Genomic DNA, 15,902 nt, shown 5'->3' on the forward strand with positions numbered 1-15,902 from the left:
TGATTCTAGAAATGTTGAAAAAATTATTTATTAAGTTGATCCAGTACTGGATTCAAATGGAAATTTGAAAATTTATAAAATTAATAATATTAACTATTACGCTTTTATAATAAAACTAGGCAAATCATACAACAATTTACTGTATTATTATTAACTAAAGTCTTGAAATGGATTTATAAAACATATTTAAGCATAGTAAAGAAAAAGTTGCATAAAAAAGCTACGCTTTAAGGGGAACACCACTGTGACAGCCAAAGAAATAAGTGCTTTTTTTAGGGGGAAAATGAAGGAATTTTTGGATCGAATTTTTTTTATTTTATTAAGTGTCCATTAAAGACTGTCATCCTAAATTTCAATTATAGATCGATAATTTAACGACGATAACACATCAATAGATAGTGCGTTATTTTATCTATACTCAGTAAATTGTTACTCTAGAGTATGGAAGGTAAAGGGCATTTACGGGTAATCAAGTTGACAGAAAAGTATATATTGCCTAAAACGGTTTTGATTTGCTCTCCAAAAGTCGCCAGGTAAGTCGCTAAGTCATTTTTGTCGTCAAAACTTTTTTTTTGTCGCCAAGACTCAGCAAAAGTCGTCACTTCTAGCGACAAAGTCGCTAAATTGGCAACACTGCACTGAGGTTGTTACTTCATTACTTGGCAATTTTACGTATATTCTGCTTTTGTATATCCAACTAAAAGTACGTTCAGATATGCAGTAATTAGCAATAAAACTATAAAATTAATCTACCCGTTCGCATATGGCAATCAGCTGTCAATACTTGAAAGGATTTCTTCATAGAAATTACTTTGGTGGAATATTTTGGAGTTTTTGGTTTGTTTAATTATTATTAAAGACATGAAGAAAATACAGGAGAAGGAAAAGCTAATTTAATTGCGCAATTGGCTGCTAGTAATAAAAAGTTGGAGGAAATCCGTAAACCACGTTTATTGAGGTTTCAAAAAATTATGGTAGCAATACGTATGCGACGTATGTGGACAAAGCGTTTATGTATATATGGGTTTTTCTATTCTATGATTGCATAATTAATAATACCTAAGAAACATTTTATTAGAATTAATTATGTCTACAAACTTGTTTTCTTCACCGGCGTCGATTTTACTTTTTCCTCTGACGTTTTTCTTTACATTCGTAAAAATTTTTCCGATAAAACAGGATTGTATATAAAAAAGTATGGTAATAATCTAACATAGGATTATTTTATAATCTCAGATTTCGGGAGAGAAATTTTGTATGGGTAATCTCGCTTCTTTCTTTTCTTTTTCTTCATACAAATTGGTTTGTGGAATATTTTATAATGTTTAATTATTGTTAACCAAGGAGAATTAAATACCTTAGGTGGCATCTTTTGAATCCGCAAATTATTTTTTCGTGATTTTGATAAGTCTGACGTCAGACACCTTAATTACACAAAATAAGTAAACAAAACAAAAAAAAGGGGGAGAAATTATATGGTTGTAAAAATTCTGTGATTATATTGTGATTTTTAAATTAAACAAACTAAAGAAAATGAAGTGAAGCGTGTTAAATTGTGAAAGCACAAATAAATATAAAACCTCCAAATTCAGTTTTTTTGCGTTTGTATGCGGATGACACTTGTTGCCTAGTCATCCTCTTCACAAATAAGTAATCCCCTTTCCTTTTATTTGTTATTCATGGAGCCTGATAACACATTGAATTCGGAAGGCGCAATCTTGATTGACAAATGAGGTAATAAAACAAAAACATGAATGCCAGATGACAAGACAGAATTTGCCAAAATTGAGATGCTACATCTAGTTGTTATGCACATGTACGAGGGGTGCCTTTTATATATCGGGATTTGGCAACCCTGGTGTTGCAATCTGGCAACTGACAGCTGTATCGCAAAGTTTGACATTTTTTGGCTTTTACGTACTCAGAACGTTTTGAAATACCAGCGCTATTTGTGTTGTTTACAGTAACTTAAAAGATTCATCTCGGTCCAAAAATGGAATTAAATCGTGAACATTTTCGTGCGATTATTTTTTACAACTTTCGACGTGGATTAACTCAGCAACATTGCATGGATGAACTTAATTCATTTTTTGGCGATGAAGCTCCATCAACGACCAGTGTTTATCGATGGTATGGTGAACTCAATCGTGGTCGTAGTTCACTCCAAGACGAATTTCGTGAAGGTCGTCCAAAATCAGTTGTTGTTCCGAAGACCATTGATGCTGTGCGCGAACTGATATTTCAAGATCGTCATGTGACCTATCGTGAGATTGAGACAATCTTAGACATTAGTGGGACCAGCTACATTCAATATTGTATAAACACTTGACTGTCAAAAAAATTTGTTCGCGTTGGATCCCACACAATTTTGGCAATCGCTCAAAAAAAGGCTCGGGTCGACTGGTCGATGGAAATGCTCAAAAAATACGATCGCGGGGCTTCGAAACACGTCTATGACATCGTGACAGGTGATGAATCATAGATTTACGCGTATGAGCCCGAAAGTAAACAGCAGTCGACTGTATGGGTGTTTCAAGATGAGCCAAATCCAACAAAAGTTGTTCGCGCACGAAGCACTCCAAGCAAATGGTCGCCTGTTTTTCGGAAAAACTGGACATGCCGCAACCGTACCACTAGAACAACGCAGAACAGTAAATTTTGAGGGGTACACAACCATTTGTTTGCCAGTTGTCTTCCAAGAAATTAGGAAAACCAATCGCCAAAGACGGATCACTCTTCACCAGGACAATGCGAGCTCTCACACATCGGCTCAAACAACTGCATTTTTGAGCACCCAAAACATCGAATTAATGGGTCATCCGCCGTATAGTCCTGGCTTGGCACCGAATGACTTCTTTTTATTCCCGTACGTAAAAAACAAACTGAGAGGTCAACGTTTTTCGACACCTGAAGAAGCGGTTGCGGCATTCAGAATGCATGTTTTGGAGGTACCTCATTCAGAGTGGCAAAAGTGCTTCGACAATTGGTTCAAACGCATGCAAAAGTGAATAGATCTTCATGGAGAATATTTTGAAAAACAATAAAGTGATTTTCGATGATTAAAATTTGTTTTTGTTCTCTAATCCCGACATATAAAAGGCACCCCTCGTATATCAATAAACAGAGGCGTATGCGCACAAAGTATTCATTTTAAAGTTGAACGTGTGAATGACGTAATTAAGAATTGAAATTAAAAATAAAATCAAGCAAGTTGTGATGCCGTTAGTTTATACATACGTTATATTTAGCAATCCAGTAATCGAATTTAGAGGAATTATAAAGAGACCTTTTATTTGGAGAAAAACGTAACAATTGGTGTCATCGCAGATATTACAAATGTCGTCACAAACCTCTCAAATGTCAGCAAAGTTGTCGTCACAGCTGGAAAAGCAATATACAGAAGCAGAAGAATATACTGAAAATTCTCTCTATAAACTATAATTGAATCGTCCAAATATGTATGTTAACCAGTGGTCCCAAAGAAAAAGCTCCTTCGTTCGATTGTACCGTACCATTCCCAATCTTTATGCTTCAGTTTGAAAAAACATCAACAACAAATCACTGGACTACTGCTGATAAAGTTGCTGCATTGGTTGTCTCACTGGTGGGATTTCACTGCTGAAGTACTGAAGTAGTTCCAGAAGATTATCGGTGCATCTATGTGTCTTTCTAATTGCATGGCTTTGCGTAAGGATGACACGCAAAATCGTGAAGCGTTCCATTATTTAGGGTACAAAAGATCATGAGGTCGAAGTGTATACCTCGTAAGCAATCTATCTGTGTCTGATGTTAGTTGTAGAGAGACGTTGCGAAAGTGACTACAGGCAATAAATGTTTCAGATGGAGCTGATGAATTGCTGCCAGAGGGCAAATAAGATCTTGCAGGAATATGCGATAGAGATTGAGCGGTTAGCGCGTTTGGCAGCAGACTTTGTGTAAAAAATGAAGTGTCAGACATTCACAAGAGATATATGAGATCCGGGCACGAAATGAGAATCATACCCAACACAGACAGTGTCTTCTGCACTGGCAGAGGAAGCAACAGCTCTTTAAGCAAGCTAGTGCATAAAGCACATCGAGTTGAGGTTGAAGAGCCTACCTCTCTGGAAGAAACAATAAGAAGAATAATACGCTAGCCCTCTTCTCACAATCTATTGTAACAGTTGGAGTATAAAGTGTTTTAACTGCGGTAAGAATATAATTGTGGGAAGAATACTAGATGGAGGCGCGAGGGCTCCATGATTTCATTTCAAGTCAGCACTTATTCTGGATAAAGGAGTTGTGGTTGGGAAATGCTGAGCTGTAGAAGCCATAGCGACGGACCTCAACACAGAAGCAAGAAGAAAAACTCCCGACTTCATAAGGACTTGGTTGCATGAAATAAGCGGGCTATAAAGGACAAAAGCTAAGAAATTATTGGAGAAATATGGCATATAGGGGTAACAATTTTAGCGACCATCTGAAACATTTGGAAGCAGTCCTTTGGCACATTGCCTCAGTGTCATTACGATTGAATCCGAACAAGTGCACCTTATTTAAAACAGATATCAGGTACCTTGGACTTTAGGTAACAACCGAAGGCGTCAATATATAGAAGGAGAAAGTGAAGGCAGTAAAAGATCGTCCACGATCAAGAAATGCGAACGAAGTGCGAAGTTTGCTAAGATTGTGCACGTATTACCGTCGTTTTGTTTCTGGATTCGCAAATGTTACCCAGTCTCCATAATCTCACAAAGAAGAATTGCGCTTTCGTCTGGCACATAGAACAAGAGCTTCTTTGCACTGCGCCTATGTTAGGGGTCCGGTCGCGGAAGAAAAGTTCGTTGTGGATACTAATGCTAGCACATTTCCTCAAATACCTGCACGGAACGATTCCAATTAAGAACAGCTAAAGCAGCATTGAGATGGTTCAAGCATTCGGAAGGAAAAATTGTACGATGGATCTAAAAACTGCAAAATTACGACTTCGAAATCGAACAGAACAACTTCGGAATGCAGACGCACTATCTCAGCGACCTTGTGCTATAGAGTGGAGGCAATGCTTTAAGGTCGAGAAATCCGAGGGATGCAGTTGCAACCGATGATGAGTGACACCAAATGCGATAAGAAGAAGTCAGTTAAACAATACTGACCTGGAAAAGATCATTGTAGCGACAAACGCTGGGGAGATCGTCTCTAAATCCAGAATTACATCCGCGCAAGAGGAATTCCACAATGGGCCAAAGGGAAACATGGGTATCACTAAAACGCTGGAGAAGATTATGCAGCGCTTTTACTGGCTAAATTGCAGAAAATCAGTTTCCGAATGGATTCGAAGTAGCGCGCTGTGTATGGCAGATTACAGAAAAACAACACGGATTCTGCATTTGGGTGTATCCGGAAACAAATACGTGCTGTAAGTGACCACAAGTGTACTTTCGACCAAACCAAGAGGCTAAAACCATTGCTGAGGGTTTTTAGGTAGAACTGGGTGACTCGGGGTTTGGAGATCCTATTGAGGTGCATTCAGATCAAGGAAGGAATGACTAAAATATTAAATTTTATAATAATATACATTTTATGTCCTTTTACGGCCTTGTTTATTTTTTGAAATGTATGTTTGCAATAAACAGGACAATAATCACATAACGCAAGCAAAAAAAGATAATTTAACACAAGTATTTTATTTTATAGCAAAGCGAATAGGTCGAGGTCGTGGTGTTCGAGGACAAAACAAAGTATCTCCTGTCATCGAACAAACAGTCGGCGAACTCGATTAACGGCACCCACGTCACTTATGATTTCGGGGTTGCAAGACACTTCGTTTATCTAGGAACCAGCATTAACATCGATAACAATGTCAATGGTAAAAAGACAGATGGTAAAATTGCATGATATTCTATTCATTAGTTCGTGAGTTATTGTGCTAAGAGTGACGCTACTTTTGTTATTTTCAAAACGATGGATCAAAGAGTATTTCCTAACACTGCTTCTTGATGGGGAAAAATACCGTTAAAGCGAAGCAATAGCTTGAAAAGTGTTATGAGGACTCCGCTCTATCAGAAATAACAATAAAACGATAGTTTGCTGACTTCAAACGCGGCCGTAGAGACACCGATGATGCACAACGCAGTGCACGTCTAAATGATGCGCTAACACCAGAAAACATCAAAAAAATCAACAAAATCGTGTTTGAATGATCGAAAAGTGAAGTTGCGTGAGTTAGCTGACATCGTAAAGATATCAAAAGGACGTGTTGGCTTTATATTGCATGAGCACTTGATTATGAGAAAGCTCTGTTCATAGTGGGTGCTGCGTTTACTCATCCTTGACCAAAAACAAGAACGTGTTGATGATTCTGAGCAATGACAAAACTATATGAGTTGAACTTCGAATCGCTCCCACATCCACCGTATTCGCCAGAATTGGCTCCCAGTGACTACTGGCTGTGCGCAGACCTAAAAAAAAGCTTGGAATGAAGAAAAGAACATGTGTTCTTTTCCAAAAAAAAAAAACCGTTTTCTTTGTTAGGCCCTCGACTTTTCAGCCCATGTGTTAACGGTTGTATGTAGCAGCATAACGGAATTGAGACAGAATGAAGAGAGCATGCCCGTCTGTCAGTCCGTGTGCATGATAAGTCGAGCAAAAATTAATATATCGGGTGTTTTTTTACGAGCCTGCCTGTTTTATATATCAAGGGATCAAAATAAGCCTGTTTTAAAAGAATAATGCAAAACAGAAATGATGTTGAAATGAGTTTTTTGATTATAATCTGGTAGATAATTTCATTGCATTTATTTCTCGATTATGAGTTGAAGTTAATCAATACTTAGCTGATTAATTTTTGGAAATAAACATTCAGTCAGCATAGCTCAATAGCGCACGCCGTTCTCCGTAATTTCAAAAGAAATAAGGACCGATGATGTCGCGAGTGCTCTATGAATTTCGTGAAAAGATTTATTTTTTCCCAAGTCAATTCCCCCGATATGGAAACGTTGTTCTTGTCAACACAGTTTACCATTGTCAGCTGTCATACCATACTTACCGATATCGATAGTTTTCATGCAGCTAACAAACCACCCGATATTCCAATGAAACTCGGTAAACATATTACAATTAGTGCAAATAGGTTTGGTATTGAAATCGAGATGGGTCAATAACCATGGTCTCCTGCCATATATCGGTAATTTTCACAAAAAATAAACACATGATATCTCCGTTATAAGTGATTCGAAATCGCTCATATTTGCTACAAATAATGAAACCAAGAAAAGTAATATCAAACGGTGAAAAATCTGCGGTACCATGCTCACTTTTGGATAAATGCGTGTATCTCGATATGTAAGTCGCCCACACTTGGATTAAGATTAAATTTCCGTCCGTCCCTCCGGTATTACAACTATCGTTGTCTATGATGAGTTTGTTAAAACCTAACTGAGTTTGATAGTCTGAATTTGCTTCTTCAGTAGAGCCTTTTTCCTTGAAGTTAGAAAAGCGCGGCCTTCGAAAAGATACATTAAATTGAACTGTTGCTTAGAGAGCCTCAGAATCTGAGTAGGCGGTGGGGTCACGACACTTAAAGTTTCCAAGTTAAGTCTATAACAGACAATTAAAAGAATCTGCTTGTATTTTATATCTTCCAAATTCACCACTTTAGCTACTTTCCATTTATTGTAAGTTTGTTTCAATATGGAATAAGCAGCAGCAGGTATTATTGTTTCAATAAAATATAATTTGAAATTTGAATTTAGTTTGAATTTTATTGCGTAGAAAAGAACATTTAAAAACGAAAATAAAAAAAATAATTAAATATATAATAACCGAATTTTAGAACTTTGTTATTTTTGTCAGCGTTAAGCAAATAACAAATTTTCTGTATCTGCAAAAATTCTTATTTTTTATCTTTTCTATCCTATCTTGATGTCACATCACGTTTCGGGCTTAATTACATTTTTGCAGTACAATATTATCAAACGATCGTAACATCAACAATTTCTTAAAATCAGCATAAATTTTTAAAAATGTTGAAAAAATTTGTGACATTGCAATCGGACATCAGTCCATCAAAAAATCCGTATGAGGTGCGCACCTATATGGGGGATACTCCCCCCGCAACAAATTGGAAGGCTGAAATGTGTGAAAAGGTGCGTAAATGTGAACGACCCAACAACTCAACTATTACCAAAGTAATGACTATCGAAGACGAGCTTCGACGCTTGAATCAAAAAGTGAAAGAGTCGCGCTTTCAACGTGAAGTCAAAAAGAAATGCGGCAAAACCGATGAATACTTTATGTGTACGCAACCACAGCGTACTCCGATCGAGCTAAGGGAACATTCAGTTATGCGCGAAAGATTTCTGAGAGCCGCTTATGATTTGACGCGGCGTGTGCATGATGGTTCTGAAGTGCCTTTAAATGCGCCCAGTCACATTGAACTGGTTAGTCCAGTGCAAAGTCAAGAAGAGGAGGATGAAGGGCGTTCGACGGAAGAAGAAGAAGGCGAAGAGGAGGAGAAGAAGTCGGTGAGACCGAAACTTGCAAGCCCTTCATGCAGTATGGATGTAATTTATGAGCCATCAGAAAAACTTGTGAGTTTTGAATGTTGTTTTTGTGATAAATTATATGTAAGTTTCTCATAACAACATATTTCACTTTTGATGATCTTAATAGCCACATTTTGTGCCTGCATAATCCTTCCTCATCAGTTTAAAAGAGGAAGCTTAATATTCTATTAACACTACATATTTGGAGTAAACTGAATTTTTTTTGTTGGAGATTTTAATTTATTTTCGAAAGCAGCCTATACATTTTTTGTGATGTTAATAAGAGAGTTTGAGTCGGGTCTCCGTAATATGAACAATTATATCCTTATACAATTTCCAATTAAGGCCGCGTAAGAAGTCCGGGCTTTATGTGAAAAGTTCTGATACATATATATAATTGGCGCGTACACCCTTTTTGGGTGTTTGGCCGAGCTCCTCTTCCTATTTGTGGTATGCGTCTTGATGTTGTTCCACAAATGGAGGGACCTACAGTTTCAAGCCGACTTCGAACGGCAGATATTTTTATGAGGAGCTTTTTCATGGCAGAAATACACTCAGAGGGATGCCATTGCCTGCCGAGGGGCAACCGCTATTAGAAAAAACGTTTTCTTAATTTTGGTGCTTCCCCGAGATTCGAACCTAGGTTCTCTCTGTGAATTTCGAATGGTAGTCACGCACCAACCAATTCGGCTACGGCGGCCGGTTTGCTGGAATAAAGAGTGCAGATATGAACTCATTTTGGTATAGTGCCAGCTCCATTTCATTAATGGGGTTATTGGAATATACTTTTACCCTAAAGAAACTCCAAAGAAAAATATTCAACAGTATCATATCGCCAAAGAGCGTTGCAATGCTGAGCTGCTTCATCATTTCTGTTCTGCTGGTTCAGAAACTGAAATACTTTTTATCTCTTTTAATGAAGAAACTATTAAATTACCCAAGGGAACGAAGTTGTCGATGAATTTGCCAACTGTGGATCAGCGGTGACTCCGCAGGGACCAGAGCTAATAATTGGAATCAGTTCTACAGGAATTATGAATTGGTTCAGCGATTATGTATTCAATTTACGTAAAGAACGCTGCAGAACTGCAAAGTGTTTTGTGATAAGCTCGGCAGAAAACTGTCGAACTTTCTTCTAAAACTTGGAAGAAAAGACGTCCGGTTGATGGTCGGTATTATTACAAGACACAACCCATGGGGTCAGCATTGGCCACCATTGGAATCATTGAGGACCCAATTTGCCTATCTTGCTTAGAGGAGGCGGATATCACTGTGCATTTTCGCTGTGAGTGTCCTGTCCTTTTGGGTTCTAATGTCATGAGAATGAGTAATATTCGATCTCTCAAACTGGAGGATATTTTCAGGTCTGAGAAAAAGTGTGGAAAATTCTCACAGGTGTAACTATCTCTGTCTCTGCCTTTATTCTATTCAGCTCTTTCTTTCTGTTACTTCCCTCCTTTTCTCGTTGCCTATTTACCCTTTTACTTTCCAGAGTTTTGAATACAATGTGATTTTTAGCCAGCGTATTTTAGGAGTTACCAATCTCTCGGTGCTTCTTGGCTCACTTTTTTCAAATTTCAATCTTGGACTCATTCCAGCAATGAAAAATTTGGGTAGGAATCGGAAGAACATCACTGGACAACTGTGCTCTCTTCCGATCTAACCCAATCCCGAAATCCGATGCCGAAAAGAGATAGATGCACACAGGCACGCCTGGTATCAAGGCGCGTCTTTTTACCCAATCTTTTCTTTTCATTTTGACTTTTGCCACATGAACAAACTTAACGTCCTCTTCTGCCCACTTTTTGTGGTACAAAAAACATTATTGCCTTGCTGAGCTTTTAAAGAACATTTAACCACTTCCACTTGTTTTGTAGAGACAATACATACTTTTTTCATTTTTTGCAACAATGAAACTATTTTTTTCCCTTTCGCAGATGTATTTATTGCTGATCATTTTTTGAAATATCTATTTTGCATATCTGTGAAATAAGTACTAGTTTGGGTTACTTTGGGTTACTGCCGCCGTAGCCGAATGGGTTGGTGCGCGACTACCATTCATTTGTTTAATTGCGGCCGCCCCTCGGCAGGCAATGGTAAACCTCTGAGGGTATTTCTGCCATGAAAAGCTCCTCATAAAAATATCTGCCGTTCGGAGTCGGCTTGAAATTGTAGGTCCCTCCATTTGTGGAACAACATCAAGGCGCACACCACAAATATGAGGAGGAGCTCGGCCAAACACCCAAAACAGGGTGTACGCGCCAATTATATATTGGGTTGGGGAAAAAGTAATGTCGTGTTTTGTCAATTGAGTGCGACATTTAAACATATCTTGCGTTGTACTTGTACCTGCATCGGGTCACACTAAACGGCGATTTGAAGACGACAATCTGTACTACAAGTGTCTCTTTGACAGTATTGTGATCGTACGTTTCAGTCTTAAGTTATAGCGCGTCAAAGATGGAGTCTACCAAGCAAGAAATTCCTCATATTTTACGTTTTTACTACCTTAGAGGTAAAAATGCAATGAAGGCGGCGACAAAAATTTGTGAAGTTTATGGGCCTGTAACGATTCGCACAGCACAGCGTTGGTTCGATCGATTTCGTTCTGGTGCAGTAGATGTCGAAGATGCACCCCGTACTGGTAGGCCAATCGTCGTAGAGACTGATAAAATCGTTGAAATTATCCAAAGAGACCGGCATTTGAGCATTCGCTCGATTAGTCAGGAACTAGGAGTAGACCACAAAACCGTTTGGAACCATTTGCAGAAGATTTGCTTCCAAAAAAGCTGGATGTTTGGGTACGTGTTGACACAAAAAAATCTCTTGGACCGAATCAACGTTTGAGATTCTCTGCTAAAACGGAACGAACTTGACCCATTTTTGAAGCGGATGGTGACTGGCGGTGAAAAGTTGATCACGTACGATAACGCCAAGCAAGCGAAAAAGATCGTGGTCGAGAAGCGGCGAGCCGGCCGAAACCATCGCCAAGCCCGGATTGACCACCAGGAAGGTTTTGCTGAGTGTTTTGTGGGATTGGAAGGGAATTATCTACTATGAGCTGCTCAAATATGGCCAGATCCTTAATTCGGTCCTCTACTGTGTTGTGGGATGGGATGTCCTATCGCACCCACCATATTGTCCGGACCTGGCACCAAGTGACTATCATCTCTTCCGGTCCATGCAAAACGCCCTTGGCCTTAAAAGAGGCTTGCGGAAACTGGATGTCTGAGTTTTTTGCAAATAAGGAGTGGGGTTTATAAAGGGGGGATAATGAAGTTGCCTTCTAAATGGTAACAAGTTTGCGAACAAAACAGGGCTCTTTTGACTTGAATCAGATAATTCTAAGTAGGTTAAATAAAGCGTTAAATTTTGATCACAAATACGACATTTCTTTTTCCCCAAACCATACCAAACATATATATATACTTTTTTTTTAGTGTATGGAATTCATTTAATTTTTTTTCAAGTTGAAGGTCATTAAATTTTATTAAATGTAGCTTAACTAGTTTTAAAAATAATTGAATTTAAATGCCCCCCATGCTCGTTGACACAAGTGCGGCATCTTAGTAAAAAGTTGTTCATTGCTGCTTTGAGAGTTGCGACAGGAATAGCCGCAATTGTTGCCCGAATGGATTGTTTTAGTTCATCCAAATTTGTTGGCTTTGTTTTATAAACTTCTTGTTTACATAAACCCCACAAGAAAAAGTCAGGTGCAGTAAGGTCAGGCGACCTGGGGGCCAACGAAATTCGGAGTTTCTTGAAATCAGTTTATTGGGAAATTTTCGTCGCAACTCTGTCATAACAGTCTGGGCTATGTGAGACGTTGCCCCATCTTGTTGAAACCACACAGAGTTGAAAGGAATTCTCTTTCGGCGTAGTTCTGGATAGAAAAATTCTTTCAGCATTTTCAAATAACGGTCTCCAGTAACCGTAACGGTGTGACCATTTTCTTCAAAAAAATAAGACCCGACAATACAGCGTGAAGAAACCGCACACCACACTGTCACGCGAAGAGGATGCAATTCCGTCTCGTGGAGTATCTGTGGGTTAGAAGTACTCCATATTCGACAATTTTGTTTGTTCACATTGCCGTTTAAATCGAAATGGGCCTCATCAGACATGAAGAAGCAGTTTAACATGTTTTGGTCTTCTTCCACCATTTGCAGCATCTTCTGGCAAAATTCTAAGCGAATCGGCAAGTCTGCTGCATTCAGTTTGTTAACCATTTGAATTTTGTAGGGAAATAAGTCTAAATCTTTGTGCATTATTGTTTGCAAAGACTGTCGGCTGACACCAAGTTGAGCAGATAAGCTTCTTGTTGAAACCCTTGGATTGCTTTGTATAGCTGCAGCTACAGCAGCGATCGTTTCCTTCGTCCGAACTGGTGGGTTTCGATGATAAGGCCTTCTTGCGACTGTTCCTTGCTCAGCAAAATTGTTCACCAGTCTCATTATGGTCCATCTGCTCGGGGGATCGCCGTCAAACATCCGCCTGTACTCTCTCTGTAGTAAAGAAATGGTATTGCAACTAGATGTTTGCTAGGGGTAAGGAATTCCTATGAGATGCTGTTTCGTTCAACATTTTATGTAAGATTACATAAAAAGCGGTTTTGAAAGTATTAATAGCATTTTACTTAAACATTTGGGGTAAAATATATACAAATCGGCCAGGAGATGTTGTAAAATTATCATAGCCCAACGCAAATGACGACTTTAATTAGAAAAAGACCAAAATGCAAAAACAGGCTTTACTTTTAGAATTTTTCAAACTAATAACTAATAACGACTTTATAAATTAGGAAATAAACTGGAGTGGCAACGCTGCAAAAATAGCAATGTCCTTTTGGTGGGAAAAATATCGAAATTCAACTAATGGATATATTTCGAGGAGGAAAAAGATGGCAATTGATGCATAATATTTTACTTGAAATTCAATATCTCGATTAGAATGTCAGCCGGTTTTAGAATACACATATATCAGCTTATTTGATAATTCAGATACACATAAAATTTCATAAATCTGTTGGCTAGTGTTTACATTTTACAAATTAAGAACTGAAATATGATGGAGGAAGAAAAAAGAGTAAACAATTTTCAAATATTTTCATACAGATTTTCATACCATTTCTGCAGTCAACAGTGGCTCTATCGAATCGGTACTGGGAATAAAATTCGTCATCGTCAAATAGGATGAACCTTTTTTATACACTTTTCGACGTCTCAGTAAAGTAGCATCTTTAATAATTTCGAAGTCACGTTCAAAATTTTTAAGCGAAATATATATTTTGTCATTAAAGTGATCAGACCAAAAATGCACAAAACTATTGTTTTTTTTTTTTATAAATTTACTAAATAGTTCGTTGACTGAGTTTTGACAGCTCTTTAAGTTTAATTAATAAGTAAATGGTAAAACACCCTTATCGGAATTTATCAAACCTTTTATTAAGGTTTTAGTCTGAAAGGTAAATTTGTATCGAACTACTCTCCTTCTGGGTTCTCACCATATTCCCTTGCATCGATCGCTCACGGCACATATTATTTTTCTTTGTATAAAAAAATAACTTTAATTTAACCTCTACATTCTTTTGTTACGCTAAGTCATTTGGATTAGCCACTATCATCCACTTTTCAGACCTGAATCATGAGCATAATAAGTAGATAATAAATAATTTAGTTTTGCTTAAAAATTTGCATTACATACACCAAAAAACTTCAAAGTGTCGTATTTTTTGTGAGCACCAAATGCATCGTTTTTATATTAATTTTTATAAACTACTTCTGACCTTGAAACTTACTTTTATTGTACGATATCATCGCGTCATATACTTTATATGTATTTTGATTATTGCGATCCATTACTTTGCCATTTGTCAGTTGGTGTGAAGTATTAATGCTCCTGCTGGATAGCAGGTATGGTAGCTTGTCACATTTTTATATCCGTGGAGAAAGTACTGAGTCAAACGGGATTATTTTTCACACAGTTTCGATACACCTGAACTCTCTGTTGAGAATAGAAATATTGTGAGCGATCACTATATAAATAGATTTCTGAAGTACTGCTGGCCTATATACTTTGAACTGAACTGCCTTCGTGTATCAAATGTAAAAATTTTCACTGCTTATTTTTCTATTGCGATAAATATAAATTAGCTTATTGTTAAAGATTTGTACGTAATATTTCTTCATGTCAGAAATAAAATAAAATACGACTCATTAATGAAAATAAATGTCATAAGAAGTAAGGTAGTTTTCATTACTACCTATTTTTCATGCCTCAATTTTTCATATTTCCAAGTCATTTCTAAAATTAGAAATTATGATCAATGCTTTTTTCAAAATATTTTAAACTTGGAAGTTATTTTTAAGTTTGTTTCTTAAGTCTTTCGTTTGTCATTTGCTACAAAGATCAATTGATTTTAGGTCTAACACACATTTTTTTATATTTATAAACAATATAAGTTTAATCCTTACTGAGGTTAGGCTGACAAGGCTTCATCTAGTTATTTTAATAAGCCTAAGGTGGTACTGGGCTAGGCAGAGCCTGTGTTTCTACATATATTGCGCCCATATTAGGCGGAGGTGCTTGCGCCCTCTTCACGCTATAGTAAGAACGCTTGGAGTATTCTCAGTTTGTCCTTAGTGAGGTTTATTAGATGTGTAAACCTCTTTTGTTTGTGATTTTTTGGTAAAGACTTTGCTTGACGTAGTTGACCGAAATGGTCAATGCTGCCCACCCTGTCACTTTCTGAAGATGCATTGGCTTCGATCACGTCGATTTTCAATTTTGCTTGTGAGAAAAGACAAACATTCACTTTGAAAAAAAGTTTGCAACATTTCTCACCGTTGTTCAAGCGCAAAGCCATACAGGGTTTGATTGAAAAGTAATGAGCAGTTTTATTAAACCTCTTGGCTTATACAACTAATATTATTCAAAATAGGACCCTTGAGCGTCAATACACCGCTGGTAGAAGAAAGGAGCACCCAGTGACCTCAGTCGACTAGCTGCCAAACCCGGACATTTACCGAGAAAAGGCTCTACAGTCTGCTTCTCTGAAAGGTCCCCACAGCTTCTGCAATGGAGGTTAAATGGTAACCCTAGGTTAGGTTAGGTTAGGCTGAAGCGGTTGTCTTGTGGGACACACTCAGGTTCATAGCCCATTGTGATGCCGCGTGGGGGAGCTTTCCCTACTTCTGCTAAGACCATTGTGCGCTTTTCAGAAATTTTAGAAGATCTCCTATTTCTGTGGAACTGAGATCTTCCAATTCGTTAAAAAATTGTTTGCCTAGAATAGCAAATCTCCGTCTGGATAGAGCAGGACAATGGCACAGAAGGTGCAAGATTATCTCCTCCTCTTCCTCATCAAGACAACTTCTACAG

At 37.8% G+C, this 15,902-nt stretch overlaps 1 protein-coding gene across 2 annotated transcripts in view; it reads left to right on the forward strand.

Annotated features, from left to right (window-relative positions):
- Window positions 1-7,909: 7,909 nt before the first annotated feature.
- Window positions 7,910-15,902, forward strand: part of LOC128859921 (uncharacterized) — a 55,623-nt gene continuing 47,630 nt past the window's right edge. The window contains exon 1 of one of the 2 annotated variants that reach the window (XM_054097072.1): window positions 7,910-8,567. In XM_054097072.1, coding sequence (XP_053953047.1) covers window positions 8,001-8,567 — 567 coding nt within the window. In that variant the 5' untranslated portion in view covers window positions 7,910-8,000. The remainder of the gene's footprint in view (window positions 8,568-15,902) is intronic. The other variant, XM_054097073.1, reaches the window with a different exon arrangement.

This window comes from Anastrepha ludens, chromosome 4, assembly GCF_028408465.1.
Source record: "Anastrepha ludens isolate Willacy chromosome 4, idAnaLude1.1, whole genome shotgun sequence".
NCBI lineage: Eukaryota > Metazoa > Arthropoda > Insecta > Diptera > Tephritidae > Anastrepha > Anastrepha ludens.